The 15,455-nt window shown below is 40.4% G+C and overlaps 2 protein-coding genes across 3 annotated transcripts; both read left to right on the top strand.

Annotated features, from left to right (window-relative positions):
• The first annotated feature begins 532 nt into the window (after nt 1-532).
• On the top strand, nt 533-11,747 carry wdr81 (WD repeat domain 81). The gene is made up of 11 exons (XM_079481675.1): nt 533-930; nt 1,249-4,733; nt 4,802-4,909; nt 4,993-5,186; nt 5,466-5,647; nt 5,836-6,001; nt 6,284-6,449; nt 6,546-7,370; nt 7,883-8,028; nt 8,401-8,583; nt 9,933-11,747. Exons 1-11 carry the CDS (start codon nt 569-571, stop codon nt 10,257-10,259), a joined length of 6,144 nt encoding a protein of 2,047 aa, XP_079337801.1. The 5' UTR covers nt 533-568; the 3' UTR covers nt 10,260-11,747.
• A 376-nt stretch (nt 11,748-12,123) lies between these two features.
• Nucleotides 12,124-15,257, top strand: serpinf2b (serpin peptidase inhibitor, clade F (alpha-2 antiplasmin, pigment epithelium derived factor), member 2b). Of its 2 annotated transcripts, XM_079482120.1 has the most exons (9): nt 12,124-12,250; nt 12,752-12,823; nt 12,907-12,957; nt 13,045-13,333; nt 13,421-13,564; nt 13,762-13,950; nt 14,101-14,243; nt 14,363-14,567; nt 14,689-15,254. In XM_079482120.1, the coding sequence occupies exons 2-9, from the start codon at nt 12,767-12,769 to the stop codon at nt 15,021-15,023; spliced, it is 1,413 nt and encodes a 470-aa protein (XP_079338246.1). In that variant the 5' UTR covers nt 12,124-12,250; nt 12,752-12,766; the 3' UTR covers nt 15,024-15,254. The 2 variants fall into 2 exon arrangements, with proteins under 2 accessions (XP_079338246.1, XP_079338245.1); XM_079482119.1 differs by having other exon boundaries at nt 12,145-12,250; nt 12,907-13,333; nt 14,689-15,257.
• The last annotated feature ends 198 nt before the right edge of the window (nt 15,258-15,455 follow it).

The following is a 15,455-nucleotide window of genomic DNA, read 5'->3' as shown; positions in this document are numbered from 1 at the left end:
TAACGGTTAGTGGTTATGTATATACATTTACCAACCAGTTTGCCCAGTTATCCAATGTATGGAGGATTACTCTTGTGAATATGTAACTTAACTGTCGCGAAGTGACTGGTTCCTTGTTACAGTATATTCAATCCAGTAAGAGGGGAACTTAAAATGTTGCAGAAATATCATCGTGTTGCTCTGCGGTGCCTCATTTTATTGCACATTTATGCACCAGTTAAACATCTTGTTATAACATACATTTATTCTTGGGAGTCATGATGTTTTGTGACATCAGTATCCATGATAAACCAACACTCACATTTACTGTGTTATAAGGATAACATTAAATGATAACCAATATATTTGCTATTTAGTAGTTGATTCTAATTTTATTGATATTTCTCAAATAAATTGTATATAATTATTGGACTGTTTGTTTTATGTAATCAACTTATTTGGTATCCAATCAACAGAAAAAGAAGTTTCTTGCTTCTGCTTTTCAATTTTGGAAAAAAAGTGTTAAAACTGTTGTGTTTTGGCTTCTCATAGAGGTTTACACGAACCACAGTGTGGTAAACTGAAAGAGATGATGGAGTGGTTAGCACCAGCATTGGAGAGGGATCTGGGTATTGATCCGCGACAGACTCGACCAAGTCAAAGACCCAATGAACAGGTGGTACTAGTCCCAACTCGCTGGGTGATGGCCCTGAGAAACAAAAGAGTTACTCGCTGTGCCAAGTACGAGTGCTTCATCGAAGAGGAAATCTGCACGCTTCTCCAGCGCTCTCAGATGAAATTGCCATCTGGATGGACACGTGTTTGTATACAAGGTCTGAGGAAACATAAACTGGGATACCGATTAGCCAGGGAGCCTGGCTGCCATGGAGAGGGGCTCTCCCAGGACTCTTTTATTACTCGGATGCAAGGAGTATCTCAGTCTAATTTCAGGTAAAACACTGTTCTTTTATTTTTTTAAATGAGAAATAAATTTTAAGCATTTTTAATTTGTAATGTAATCATAAAATATTACAATTCGTATGATTATTATTTTTAAATATTAAATGTTACTGTTTTTTAAGCATTATTTAAAAAGTAAAAAAAAAATAGATTTTGATAATATTAAAAAATGTATGCAATAATTTAAACTACTATATGTTTGTTCTATATTTTTATTAATGTTTAAAGGTATGTGCACATATGAACATGTATATTAAGAAAAAACATTATTTATTGTTGAAATGCTTCCGTTTATGTTTCTTCTCATAGAAATCTGTGGCGCGAAGCTTACATAAATCATGTGCAACCATATGTAGATTCCATGGAGCAGACACAGGTATCGGCTATAGATGCTGTTCGCCAAGCCTTGCAGAAACTATTTGGCTCCTGCTTTATCTCTACCGAGAGAATATCACCATCTTTATCTCCAGCCAAAGAGAAGGAGAAAGAGTCCCCATTTCCATCTGGCTGCTCAGCTTCCAAACAAAACACTGAAAGTTTGTGTCCCAATGTGCTCCCTGCAGAATGTTTGCTTGAGTCAGAGGAGGTTCTGTATGTGGTTCTTCCATACACACAGTACACAGTTCATGACATTGTCACCTACAGTCCAGCTAAGCTGGCGAACAGCAATGCCAAGGTATTGTTCATTTTGTACCAGCTGCTTATAGCAATGCGTGAATGTCATGCCTCTGGACTGTTGTGTGGGGAGCTCTCCTTACTAGACATTGCAGTCGATGAGCAACTTTGCTGTAGCCTTAAGATCTCTTTGGCACATTATGAAAAGTTTGGAGAGTACAGGTATGCTGTGCCATCTGCGTTAGGATGTCAAGACCCAACAAGTGTTTTAGCAAATGACAATCATAGTCATAACAGTGGTGTGGATGGAGGTCTTTGTAAGAAGTGTCTCGATGAGCTCAGATCTTTGGTGCTAGACTGGACCCATGGCAGAGTCAGCAACTTCCACTATCTGATGGAATTAAACCGATTGGCTGGAAGACGTCAGGGAGACCCAAACTATCACCCGGTATTACCATGGGTTGTTGATTTCACTGTGCCATGTGGAAGGTTTCGTGACCTGAAGAAGTCAAAATTCCGTCTGAATAAGGGTGATAAACAGCTAGACTTCACTTATGAAATGACCAAAGAGGCTCTAGCGGCAGCTCATGGCAGTGGGGGAAGCCATTTTGTTTCAGATCTTGGTGGGCCTGTAGGACCTGGTGGCTCAGGACAGTCAGATCATCTCCATGTTCCCCATCATATCTCAGATGTCCTTTCAGATATCACCTATTATGTCTACAAAGCCAGACGAACACCCAAATCTGTACTGTGCAGTCATGTTCGTTCCCAGTGGGAGCCCAATGAATATCCAGCTAGTATGGAACGTATTCAGAGTTGGACGCCTGATGAATGCATCCCAGAATTCTACACAGATCCTTCAATATTTCGCTCCATCCACCCAGACATGCCAGACCTTGATGTACCTCCATGGTGTAACTCATATGAGGAGTTTATTGCTGTGCATAAACAGTTGCTAGAAAGTCGAGAAGTGTCTCAGCATTTGCACCATTGGATCGACTTAACTTTTGGCTACAAGCTATTAGGTAAAGAAGCTGTAAAATCTAAAAATGTTTGCTTGCACTTGGTAGATAACCACACACATCTCACCAGCTATGGCGTGGTGCAACTGTTCGACCATCCTCACCCTCCTCGTCTTGCACATTACCAGTATTCACCTCCAGAGCCTCCGCACTTTGGTCCTGTTAATGTCACAATGTGGCAGATTCCACATCTTGACACCATGGTGGATGGTGTGGATGGATTGGTCCCTGAAGCAACCGGATGTGAGTCGAGTGGCTGGTCAGTGGTTGGCCGAGATGAAGACCTTGAGCAAGCGATGGAAGCCTTAGACCTGAGTGGGTCGATATCATCAGCCTCTGTTCCAATTGCTGTTCCTGGTGTAAAAACTGTTGTGGACAATGTGGCTTTGGCAGTTTCCCCCCCTCATGGCTCTTTCCCTGGTGAAACACCAGCAAGTGTCTCAAATACCTTAGGATCAGGGATTCGATCGTCCATGCTACAGAGACCAGTCTCTGTAAGCAAAAAAACAGAGGCTTCAAATTTGGAAGATTTTAAGATAAGCCTGCCAGATGGGTTCAAACCTTTGCAGCCTTTGGAAGAGTTAGAAAAGCTCAACAACTTTCTGGTTAAAGGATTACATTCTCAAGTCCAACATAGAGCAGATGAACACACAATTAACAAACATATTTCTTTGTCATTCACAGACCTTTTCCAGAGAGATATGCAAGCCCTGGGTGTCCTCATTTCTGAGATTTTTTATTCGTCAAAACTTCGGGGATTGAGGCCAGGCACAAGCTTAAGTGATCGTTTTCAAGCTTGTTCAAAGCTGTGCTCTACAAATTTTCGTGATGTTCCACTACCACTCCATCATGCACTAGAGACTCTTTTGCAAGTTCACAAGCATCCTTCCAAGACATCCACCTTACATCAACAAGGATTACCGTTTCTTTTCAGATATGACCCTATTTATGAAGGCCTTCCTCCACCAAACCCTTGGCAACTTCTAAGTCCTATTCTGTCCCCCTTTCCCTTCCCAGCATATTTCCCAACACTGCACAGATTCATATTCTCCTATCATTCAAAAATGGAATCCATTAACAGTGTTCAGGGTCGTGACATCGTGTTCAACCTATGGCAACAGCTTGAGACACTTCTAAAGGGTGACATCACAGCAGAGGGGCTTGAAATCCTTTTACCCTTTGTCCTCTCTTTGATGTTAGAGGAGTCCACTGCAGTATATGCCACCTGGTACCTATTTGAGCCAGTATCCAGGGTTCTTGGGCCTCGCAATGCAGCAAAGTATTTACTTAAGCCTCTAGTAGAGGTATACGAGAATCCCAGATGCCTTCGAGGTCGCTTTTACCTCTACACAGATTGCTTCGTGCTACAGCTTATTGTAAGATTGGGTCTACAGGCATTTCTTTCCAGCCTTCTTCCACATGTTCTGCAGGTAATCACAGGCTTTGAAAGCTGCAGCACAGGTTCAGGGTCCGAATGGGAGGGCCATAAGGTTTTTAGGGGAGCTGCCGGTGCCTTAGATGAGGAAGAGGAGGACTTTGAGTGTGGGGATGGCAGTTCAGCTTCGGCTACATCATCTAGTAAAGTTGGAGGAGCAGGTGGTGGTGGAAGTTCTGGAGTTGTTGGAGACCAAGGACTTGTGGATTACTCCTCAGGCATCAGTCTCAATGACCAGGTTTTTCTGAACGATGGTGAGGACTTTCAGAATGGCTTTTACGTGAATAATAGCGCCTCTGGTGCCACAGTGAAACAGCAGACCCAAAGCACAGCAAACAAAGACCAAGACCAAGAATCTCTCAGCGTGGGGAAACTGAGCGACAAGAGCAGTGCCAGTGAGGTGTCCACTGGAGACCGTACAAGTTTAAAGTCGGCTGACAGCAGTCAAGATTTAAAGCAAGCTAGTGATGTGGAGGATGGTGGAGAGCTGGAGGATGAGGAGGAGACGGTGGAAGACAGAGAGGTTACAGTGCAGAGGGTTCCCAGTTTAGAAATGACTCTTTCAGTCTGCACAGAGGAGTCTGAGGCAACCGTGGCCACTCTTGAGGGGGATGTCATGAATGGAAGGGTGCACGGAGATGCTGAGAAGAACATGGTGGAGGAGGAGAACGATCATGATGCTTTAGAAGATGCTGATGAGAAAGAACAAAAGATATTATTAGGTGAGTCAAATATGTGTTGCATTTCTCATATTGCTAAAACCATATCTAAAGAATAATATGTTTTCCAGACACTGTTTGCAAAACTGTCAGGTGGCTGTCGGCAAAACTGGGGCCAACATTGACATCTCGATACATAGCTAGGAACCTGCTGCGACTCCTTACCACATGTTATATAGGTAAATGTTATTTCCTGCATACTTATTCAGTAAGTGAAATACATGGATGCTTTTGGTTTTTAACATTTGTTGTTTGTTTTAAGGGCCTGACAAACACCAGTTTGTGCTCTCAGTGAATGAAGAAAATAGCCTTGAGAGTGTTGGAAGTGTGTACGAAAAGAAGCCAGTTGTCGGGGACCAGACTGCACGACCTGTTCTTGAGTGTCTTATCTACATAGCACATCTCTATGGAGAACCTGTTTTGACCTACCAATATCTGCCTTATATTGGTTACCTGGTAATTTTTTTTATCTCTTTCTTGTCAGCCACACAAAATACCAGTTGGAGACAAAGTGTTACTTGCATTAAGAATGATCATATAAGGTGTAGCCTTACCTTCAATTAGGATCAAAAGCGTGTAGAGGTTTGCTATGTGTAAAAAGTTTATACATTTTGTTCAGAAACACTTTGAAGTGAGATAAATGTGTTTGTAAATTGAGTGAAACCCTCAGTATTATTTGTGATTGACCCAACTTGTTTATTTATTGTATTTAATTTTTTTGCTTCAATGTTGCAGGTCTCTCCACCATCATCCTGTCGTTTGAACACCAGGAAGGAGGCAGGGCTTTTGGGCGCTATAGTGCTTACTCAGAAGATTATAGTGTTCCTGTCAGACACCACTCTAATGGACATGCTAATGAAGATTAACCAGGATGTTCTGCTGCCTCTGCTGGATTTGTTAACTTCAACAAAGATGGGGTAAATCCTTACATTAAAACACAAACTTAAAAACTTGAAAACCCACACCAGAGATACCCTGTGCTACATTTATGGCTTTAGTAGATGCTTTTATCCATACTTGCAGTAGGGTGCATAGGTCCTAGGCATTTAATTGATTTGTTTTAGCTAAAATTAGCTTTTGTTATTTGATTCGTTTCTGTGTATAGATTTCCAAGTGGAGTGCAGACTCGTTCTGCTCTCTGTCTGAAGACTCTGAGTCTCATGGCACTGATCTGTCTGCGTATCGGCCGAGAGATGGTACAGCAGCACATGGCAGAGACCCTCTGCAGGTTCTTTCAAGTTTTCTCCCTGCTGCAAAGTCTGCGAAGTCAGGTAACCAAAGACAACGCACAATATTGTAGTGTAAATACAATTTATAATGTATGATGTATACTGTATGCATTAATATAAATTAGTGTTTACCCTCTCACTCCCTTAGTGCTGCAAAATATTATTGTTTTATGTTCAAAAAGGTGTTTTTACCAATTAATGTTTAAGTTATGTTTACACTTTATGAGTTATAAAAAGTGGCTTCCATAATTGATATAAATAATATATTTTACTGTAAAATAAGCCTCAGAGCTTACAGTCTGACTTATTTCTTTTGCTGTGCAGATGGGAATTGCTCCATGTAGGGAGGTTGGTGACTGCACATACCTGAATGTGTGCATTTCAGATGGAACAGAAGTTTCCTGTGAGCTCGAAGTCTTAGAAGAACTCCAGGCTGTGTTCAATCCTGAAATGGCTTATGCATCATACATTCCTTTCTACTGTCTAATTGGTAGGACACTTTTGTGCTGGGAAACCTGAAAAAAACGATTGAAAAATTGATACATTTGATTTAATTCCGTAAACTTTTGGAAACTTGTATTTTTAGGTGATGCTGCAATTCGCAAACTGGTTCCCAATCACGAGTTGGTTTGGAGCCTTGCACAATCATTTCATGAAAGAGCAAGTCCAGGTAGCCCAGAAGCTAACCCTGCTGGGGGACAGAAAACATCCTCTGTGGCCTTCTCTCCTAGCTTGGGCCACCAGATGGGTCGCAGCCCATTCCCTGCTCCCTCCTCCACATCCACACCAGTAGGTGGAGACATTCTGCCAGAGTCAGGTACCTTTGGAAGCCATCTGGTGGGAAACCGCATACAGGTACCTCGGGACACTGAAGCCTGTGGAAGTCCAAACTTGTCGTCTTTAGAAACATGGGGACGGCCCTTCGTTGGCCATGGTCCTCAGCCGAGTCTGGCCACCACTACACTTTCCTCAACTGGACCTTCTTTCTCCCTTTCCTCCTCCTGGGTACTGGGCCCCACCCCAGAAGACAGTGCGCTTAAACAAGATCTCCCGCGCAGTAGCCGCTCTCTTCAGGGTAACTGGCTGGCATATTGGCAGTACGAAATTGGCCTCAACCAGCAGGACTCACATTTCCACTTCCACCAAATACGTCTTCAGAGTTTCCTGGGCCACTCGGGTACAGCCAAGTGTCTCGCACCACTAGCTGGGGAAGACTGCTTCCTGTCAGGGAGTAAAGACAAAACGGTGAAGCTTTGGCCACTTTATAACTATGGGGATGGCACACGTGAGGTTGAACCCCGGCTGACGTACACAGAGCATCGCAAGTCTGTGTTTTATGTTGGACAGCTGGAAGCTTTACAGGAAGTGGTGAGCTGTGATGGCACTGTGCATCTCTGGGATCAGTTCACAGGTGAGAAAATAAACAACAATACATTTTAGTTTAGAATTTAACCTATTCTTTTCTTTTCAAGGCTTGTTCTTTCCCTGTTTTTGAGGCTTTGATCATGTTTTTTGGGTGTTTAACAATGGATGTTCATGATTCTACTAAAAAAACGATTTCAAGTTCAACGCTGTCCGTTTTCTAACAAAATGACTGGATTTTTTTCGGTCTATATAAAGTCCCTCCTTCCGAAACGCTCTGATTGGTTAAGCTGACCAGTCTGTCGTGATTGGTTCCCCGCTTAGAGCGCTGAAGTGTGAAAATGTTCCACCCATACCATATTAGCGAGCTTCCGAAAAGGATATGAACTTTGTGGATTTCTTGAAAAGTGAAGTTTGACATTTTACTTGAATCATCGATACTAAAACTTCACATTATATAATCTCCACAGAGTGTTGTTTTTGTACAGATTGTTTTGACAGTGTCTGTCCGACCGACAGCTTTAACAAGATCTCTTGTTTAATTTCCACTCTTGTCACTAGGTAAGAATATACGTTGCAATGAGTCTCTGGATGGAAAGAACCCAATCACAGCTGTCACCAGTATGCCGGCTCCTCACTGCAGTGTAGTGTTTGCCAGTGCCGATTCCGTCCTACGTTTCATAGACCCACGCAAACCTGGCCTGCAGGTACTATTGCTTTTCTCACTAAAATGATTCTCCAGTTCTTCAATATCTGTCTAACACTACATGGCCAAATGTATGAGGACTACTCCTTCCAGGGCCTTTAATTCCAAGACAAATGTTAATGCTAAAGCATACAATGACATTCTGGAGAATTGTCTGCCCCAACATTGCTGCTACTGTTTGTGAAGGGGTGTTTTATGTTCCAACATAAGTACACCCCTGTACACAAAGCGCTGTCCATAAGTCTGATGTGAAAAAGATAAGCTGACATGCACACATATCAAACTTGGACCATAATAAACACCTTTGGGCTGAATAAATCTATCCTGTAATTCTAATGTTTTAATAAATTTAACTCTGTTATTCCTTTAACAGCATGAGTTCCGTCTAGCTTGCAGCAACATGAGTGCTGGGCTGATCCGCTGCCTGGCCGTCAGTCCCGGTGGACGCACAATTGCGGCAGGTTTCTCCACTGGATTCATAGTACTGCTGGATGCAAGAACAGGCCTTGTGCTGAGAGGTTGGCACGCTCATGAGGGCGATATACTGCAAATGAGAGTAAGCATACGTGCATTCCATTAGTTAATGTGAAATGTGGGAATGTGAATATAACGGCATGATCTGAAGTTTTATTTGCATGTAAACAAACATTGTGTGGGTGTGGTTTATGTGTCAATATTATGTAGCAATAATTTTAAGGTTATGCACACTATTTGTTAAGTTGCTAAATCAAAAACTTTAGTTTAATGCAGTCATATGTGAATCGAGTTGTTAACGTCTCCTTAATTTGGAAAAGAGCTATTAGTCATATATTGCATGTTAGAAACGTATAACTCCTGAAGTAACCTGAATCTTTAGAGTTGCCATGGTCATGAAAAACCTAGAAACATTAGGGAGAATTTACAAATGGTGATTTCCTCTCCCTGAGTATGGAAATTGTAACCATTTAAAAAATATATATATTTTTTTTTGCACTGTGTGGCGAGCAAAGTAACGAAACGTACACGTAGGTGCGATACACAACCCCGGAGGGTATTTTATTGACAATGTCCGTGGCAATCAGAAAGCAGATTAAACGGGGAAATAAGGTATTCCTGGCCACGGCAGTAAAGTCCCGGATTCGTCTCTTAACGTGTCCGGGCTGTTAGGTGAGGTTCGGGAGACAGCGTCTGAGGATCGCGTCACTCGTCCATTCCTTGAATCAAAAATAAACACAGAAAGATAGCATGGGTTAGCGTTATCATCTGGTTGGAGCTTGCTCACCGTGGCCATGGCGTTTCCCCGTTTTATAGCGGTTCTGATGAGCCGCAGCTGGTAACGAGCGGCAGGTGTGCCGCTCTAATCTCCTCCGTTTCCATGGCGACGCTGATTGCGCAAGGGGAGACTCGTCACAACTGTTAAATGTTGTGTTGTATATAATATTTTTTTATCTAATTGTAATATATTTGAAAAGTCACAGGAACATTTGTTAATTTCATTTATCGAAAACTACGTCAGTCCTGAATAATGAAGGTCTGGATCATTACAGGATATCGACCAGATCCCAATTTTAGCATGATTCACGTCAGTACTTTACCTTTTGTATGATGAGTAAGTTGTACCCTGTTGGTTTGTTCACGAACTGTAGACAAGAAACCAAAACTAAGCAAACTTTATTGAACCCTGATTTGTGGAGTCAAAGGTCTGTCTCTATCCCCAGAGGGCCATGTTTAGGCAAATACAGAAATTAGTTACTTATAAGGGCCAGTACTATCAGTCCTTCATGTTACTGCTCATGACCTAGACTATTATTTGCTTAGTTAGAAGGACTGCATATCAGAAAGTGAACGAATATCAGACTTAAAACCAGATTTTGAACAGATTTTCTTGCTATCCATTTCTTCATGAATGTGTTTGTTGTTTTGTAGGCAGCAGAGGGAAATTTACTGATAAGCTCCTCATCAGATCACACATTGACCGTTTGGAAAGATGTGGAGCACAAGCCACTGCACCAGTACAGAACCCCATCTGACCCCATTCATGCGTTTGATCTTTATGGTGCTGAAATAGTGGCAGGCACTGTCGCCAACAAGATCGGTGTATACTCCATTCTGGACAACACAGCCAGCCTGGCAGGTTCCACCAAGCTCAGCACAGAGAACTTCCGTGGTACGCTCACAAGTCTTTCTGTACTGCCCACCAGGAGGCTTTTGCTGCTCGGCTCGGATAATGGTGCCATCAGGCTGCTGGCTTAAATAACCTCTTCAGGCTCTTGTATTGTGCTTTTTCAGAGAAATATATTCTTGCTGTGCCACCATTGAATTTTTCCCCTTGAGTGAAACAACTTGCCAACCATGCACAATGACATCTCATAGAGGGAACAAGAGTGATATTGCCATTTTTATCCTTGCTAAAGAGAACTTAAACCCTCACTTTTGTAAGTGACCAAAACTGAAAACCTATATTAATTCATACAATCAATTTTTAAACCATTTTTAGGGCTCGCGCATAACTGCACTAGCTGCTCTATGTAATAATTAACTCTGTAAATCCTTTTCAAAACTAAAATTGTATGATGATGGTTGAGATGAGCTGCTCAGGACCCATGTGTGGTTTTAGTTTAGTATTTACACTTTTCCATAGTGAGTGAACTCTCCTAAAACAACAACAACACTGTGAGAATCACAGGTCAGACCGTGTTAATCACATCTTGATTCGATTCACCGGATGTGCAACTATGCATTGTTCACGAGACATTTGTAGTGCTCCATACTCGGCACCTTTTTCTACATAACTGCATCCACATCAATGGAGCATACACAGTTGTGATCAAAATGTCCAATGACTCTGTTGCTGTACACTGAATTTGAGCGCAAACTCCAGATATGCAATGGATCCTGAGTTTGGACCCTCTTACATTTAAAAAGTATCTACTGCTATAATATATGGATCAATTTGATGCTGTATTAACCTTGGATGATGTAATTCTCTGTTGTTTGTCACATGAATCCCTTGTCAAATGACATGTTACATTTTACATGGAAATATGTATGTTTGTATATACATAACATTTATATATATATATATGTATCTATATACAGTATATCTTTTTGAGCCTAATGCGTATCTATAATAATACGTTGATGCAGCATCTGCCATGTCAACTACAGTAGATATGAACTCTAGAAATTAACCAGTTTAAATTATATAGTTTTCCAACATTCCAATTGTATGAAGTATCTTGTAAGAATTTGGTCATGCATCACTAGCTCTTCTTATACACTGCTATATATTATACTCTCTGTAACCTTGAAACTGGGTTTGGAAACATTGGCTTTTCAATTTGAGTAATATATCAATCCTCTTCGATTCAAGCCTTGATAAATAATGATATTGAAAATGTTACATTCTGTATTAGTAAGCTTCTTGATTTTGACAAAATGCTAAAACTGTTTTTGAAAGATCATGAAAATTTGACAAACATCTGTATAGTAGAGCAATCCTGTTGTCTGAAGTAAAACTCGCCACTGCTCTTATATTTCATTGCAAGTATTTTTTTTCTTTTTTACTTTTAAATAGACTTTTCTACTCACTAAAATGAGCATTTTCATTGATTTAAAGTAATTGAAAAAGAAACGTGTCTGTTTTTTACACAATTGATATGTTGCAGCTGCAGCTATTATTAGCCAATTTAAACAGTTTGAATGACCTACTCATTGAAAAATAAACTGGTTGTTCAGATGATTGTTTTTGAATACTTGAATAGTCCAAAGTCCTTAAAGCCTTTCAACTGCTCTCAATATGGGAGATCTTGGCAGAAGCCTGCGGACAAGACAGCACTGGTTTATTTCTCTGGTTTCGTAAGATCAGCAATTTAAAAGCCCCCATCCAATAAAACCTTTAAAATAACTGTATTGGCAATGCTGGTTGTCATCTCCTCCTCACTAATCTCCTGCTGATCTCCACACATTGTTAGAATTGAGATTATGTAGCTCAGAAATTGTGTATACATTTAAAGAATCTACCTAGACTACCCAACATGCTCTAGTTTGCTATTTGACCCTTCAATACTAACATCCGTGAAGAGGTGGGTACTAGGAGCTATATGAGGTAAAGATCAATGAAAGTTGAAATTTAACTGCTTACGGTAAAACTGCCAACCCTTGCAGCAAAGTATATTAGCATTGCCTATTTGATTCGTTTCTTTCCCAAATTAGGGCTGGATCCCACATTGGAGATTTACACGGTAAATTTACGGATTTTCTCTGTTAAATACATTTGAAATCTTATTTATAAACCCTTGTTTGCGATATTAATGGGTGTGTGGAGCAATTTAATAATTAAATCTGTTGTCAGCTCTTTTGTAAATGTGTACCAAAGAGCTTGTTCATTGCTCAAGGGTTTCAAAAGTGGGCACAAGAACCGATGAATTTTTTTAATCCATTTATATATTAGGCCTACTTTTAGCGTGAACAAAACTTGAATATTTAAATAGAATTGTGCAATGGCTAGCAGACCTTTAGCCATGTAAAGGATATATTGATTATTTGACTCAATGTTTTCCTCAACAAGTGATTTTCAAAATATAAGTAATGTACTAAAATATACAATTTAATCTGTTTACCAGATTATTTTAATTTTATAGACACCACATCTACAATGTGTGTGAATAAGTCCCTGTACGCGCATATAATTGATACTGTTGTAAAATACTAAATAAATTGTGCTTCTTTCTTTTTTATTTTAGATTAACTGCTAGAACATGAAATTGTGTTGTCTGATATTCCTCATCCTTTGTTATGCCAAGCGGGGGTGGACGGTAAATCAACAAAATCTTACTTTTTAATGCACCATAACACTAGTTCCATAAGATTCAAATGCTCTGAATTGACCCTTTCGCAGGAAGATGCTTTTGAATCCGACGATGGACCGCTGACTGGTACACCAGGATCAGTAAGATCTCACAGTGCACAGTGTCACATCATTGAACGTATACACTGGCTGAGACCTTTGACGCTTTCATCACATTGTCCTTCTCAGGATTTAGAGGACAATATTGAACACCTTGAAGAAGAATTAGTCACAATTGCTCCAGATGGCCTGGAAGCCGATGTTCCCACTCCTGGGAAGAAAGATGGATCCTCTGAGGAGGATCTCGATACACTTTGTGGTGGTGAATTGACCAGCCAGCAGATTAAGCGGGCTCTGGGCAATGGCATTACGAAGCTTGGACTTTCGTACTTGGAAAACTTAAGGCCCAGCCCAGAGCTGCCCAATGTCATAATCTCACCTCTAAGTTTGTCTGTAGCATTATCACAGCTAATGTTAGGTAATTTCTGATACATAATATCATTTCTATTTATCTAGATATTTATATGAGCAGGTTTCTTGAGATGCTTGTTGTTCTTAATCTCAGGAGCGATGAACGAGACTGAGGAGCTGCTTCTACATCATCTGAATGCTGATGAACTGCCCTGCTACCACACTGCCCTTAGCACCCTCCTGCATTACTTTCAAAAGAAACGTCTGCCTATTGCCAGCCGCATCTATCTACAAACTGGTGAGATTCACATACACGCACATCTACCAACCATTCAAATGCCAATACAAATGATATACAGTGTTGGAGATTCACTTTCTTGGAATGCTGTGCATCTCAGAAGAGCAAAAAACCATACACCTTGGCTCCTTCAAATTATCTTTTAGCATCAGAAGCAGTTCGTTTTGACTGTGAACAACTGTTTACCTTTTTCTCAGGATTTGAACCAAAACCGGAATTTATGGAGGATTCTCTGAGGCTGTATGACTCCGAACCGGCCACATTGAGCACTGTTAATGAGGTCAATGAATGGGTTAAGAAAGCCACAAATGGGCACATTTCAGAGTTTTTGTCCAGTCTTCCTGTAAGCACTGTTATGATGCTTATCAATGCTATGCACTTCAAAGGTCAGAACAAACACCTGTTAACAAGTAGTTCAGTGAACCATGACTTGCATTACTCACATCTGTTGCATTGTCCTCCGCTTGTTGTTTCACTAAATCAAACAAGATACTAGAACTAAGGAGTACAAGTGAGTCAATGTTTTTCTGTGACAGGAGAGTGGCTCACCCGCTTTGATCCTAAATTTACGTCCAATGAGCTTTTCTACATGGATGAAAAACAAATTGTCAATGTGGACATGATGCTTGGTGTAAAGTACCCTCTCAGCGTTTTCACCCATCTTGAGCTGGATGCCCAGGTTCTTTTTATCTCTTTTTCATCCATTTTCCATCTTAATAAATGCATTTAGATGTTGTTTTAATAATGTTTGAAATCTTGATGTTTCACTATTTGTGCTTTTGCCTCTTGTGACTGCAGGTTGCTCGATTCCCCTTTAAAAATAACAGGAGTCTTCTGGTGGTCATGCCAACATCTGGACATGTAAACATGTCAGCCATCGTAGCTAAGCTCAATATCTCAGATATTTACACTCGGTTTCCACAAGAGCGAAACATGCTTGTCAAACTCCCAAAATTCAAGCTTGAATTCAACCAGGACCTCACAGATGCCATGACAAGCATGGGTAAGAATCCACTTCAAATCCATGTACATAATGACTAATTTCTAAAGTATTTACCACAAGTTAATCCAAGAAGATATCTAACACATTTATATATTCTAACAAATATATAATTTCAACCCAGGTCTAGGAATGCTGTTTAGTAAGCCAAAACTGGACCGTATCTCGGATGGCCCCTTGTTTGTGTCCAGTGTGCAACATATGTCCAGTGTTGAGATAAATGAACAGGGGGCAAAGGCTGCTGCTGCAACAAGTGTGATCATTTCACGTTCCAACCTTTCATTTACAGTCAATCAGCCATTTTTCTTTGCCATAATGGATGATTCAAGTCAAACACCATTATTCATGGGAGTCATTACAAACCCCAACCCCGGAGCATCCACTATAGTTAAAAGCACAGGCAATTCTGATAAAAAGGGAATTCGTGACGACAAGCCTTTCGATGTTCGTCCAAAGTAAAATCTTTTCACACCATTTGCAGTTCATGAGAGATCTTTGTCCCTGCAGTTTATTATAGCTGGGAGGTGAATGAGGGACAACATCTTATAAAGAAAAATAAACCTTAAAAAATTTGAAAGAGTTTTGAAATTTGAGGTTAGAAATTTCTGGCCCGTGTGAATTGTTGTTTTCCAAATAATTGAATCCTATAAAAAACTTTTTTCATTAAAAGTTTTATACCATTTAAGTGTCTCATTCTTGTTTTCTTTTTTATTTGGTTTCTACAAACATAATCATTTTTTCACAACAATTATATTCAAAATGCCTATTGCCTTTTTCAAAGTGTCAGCGGTTGCTGTATTAACTTTTTATTGTACAAACCTCAGCAGTCAATGTCGGAAGATTCAAAAAGACACCACATTCTCTATAAATTAAATAATAAGAAAATAAGTT

Source organism: Barbatula barbatula, assembly GCF_947034865.1.
Source record: "Barbatula barbatula genome assembly, chromosome: 19".
Taxonomy (NCBI): Eukaryota; Metazoa; Chordata; class Actinopteri; order Cypriniformes; family Nemacheilidae; genus Barbatula; species Barbatula barbatula.
Note: the sequence above shows the minus strand (reverse complement) of the source record. Positions and strands in the feature narration are given on the sequence as shown.

Bases quoted from the DNA above. Each gene is read 5' to 3' on its own strand.
- wdr81 (XM_079481675.1), top strand. From the start codon at position 569: ATGATGGAGTGGTTAGCACCAGCATTGGAGAGGGATCTGGGTATTGAT. The intron at 5,648-5,835 runs GTAAATCCTTAC...TTCTGTGTATAG, and splicing joins TTAACTTCAACAAAGATGGG to ATTTCCAAGTGGAGTGCAGA. The intron at 8,584-9,932 runs GTAAGCATACGT...GTTGTTTTGTAG, and splicing joins GCGATATACTGCAAATGAGA to GCAGCAGAGGGAAATTTACT.
- serpinf2b (XM_079482119.1), top strand. From the start codon at position 12,767: ATGAAATTGTGTTGTCTGATATTCCTCATCCTTTGTTATGCCAAGCGG. The intron at 12,824-12,906 runs GTAAATCAACAA...ACCCTTTCGCAG, and splicing joins ATGCCAAGCGGGGGTGGACG to GAAGATGCTTTTGAATCCGA. The intron at 13,334-13,420 runs GTAATTTCTGAT...TCTTAATCTCAG, and splicing joins ATTATCACAGCTAATGTTAG to GAGCGATGAACGAGACTGAG.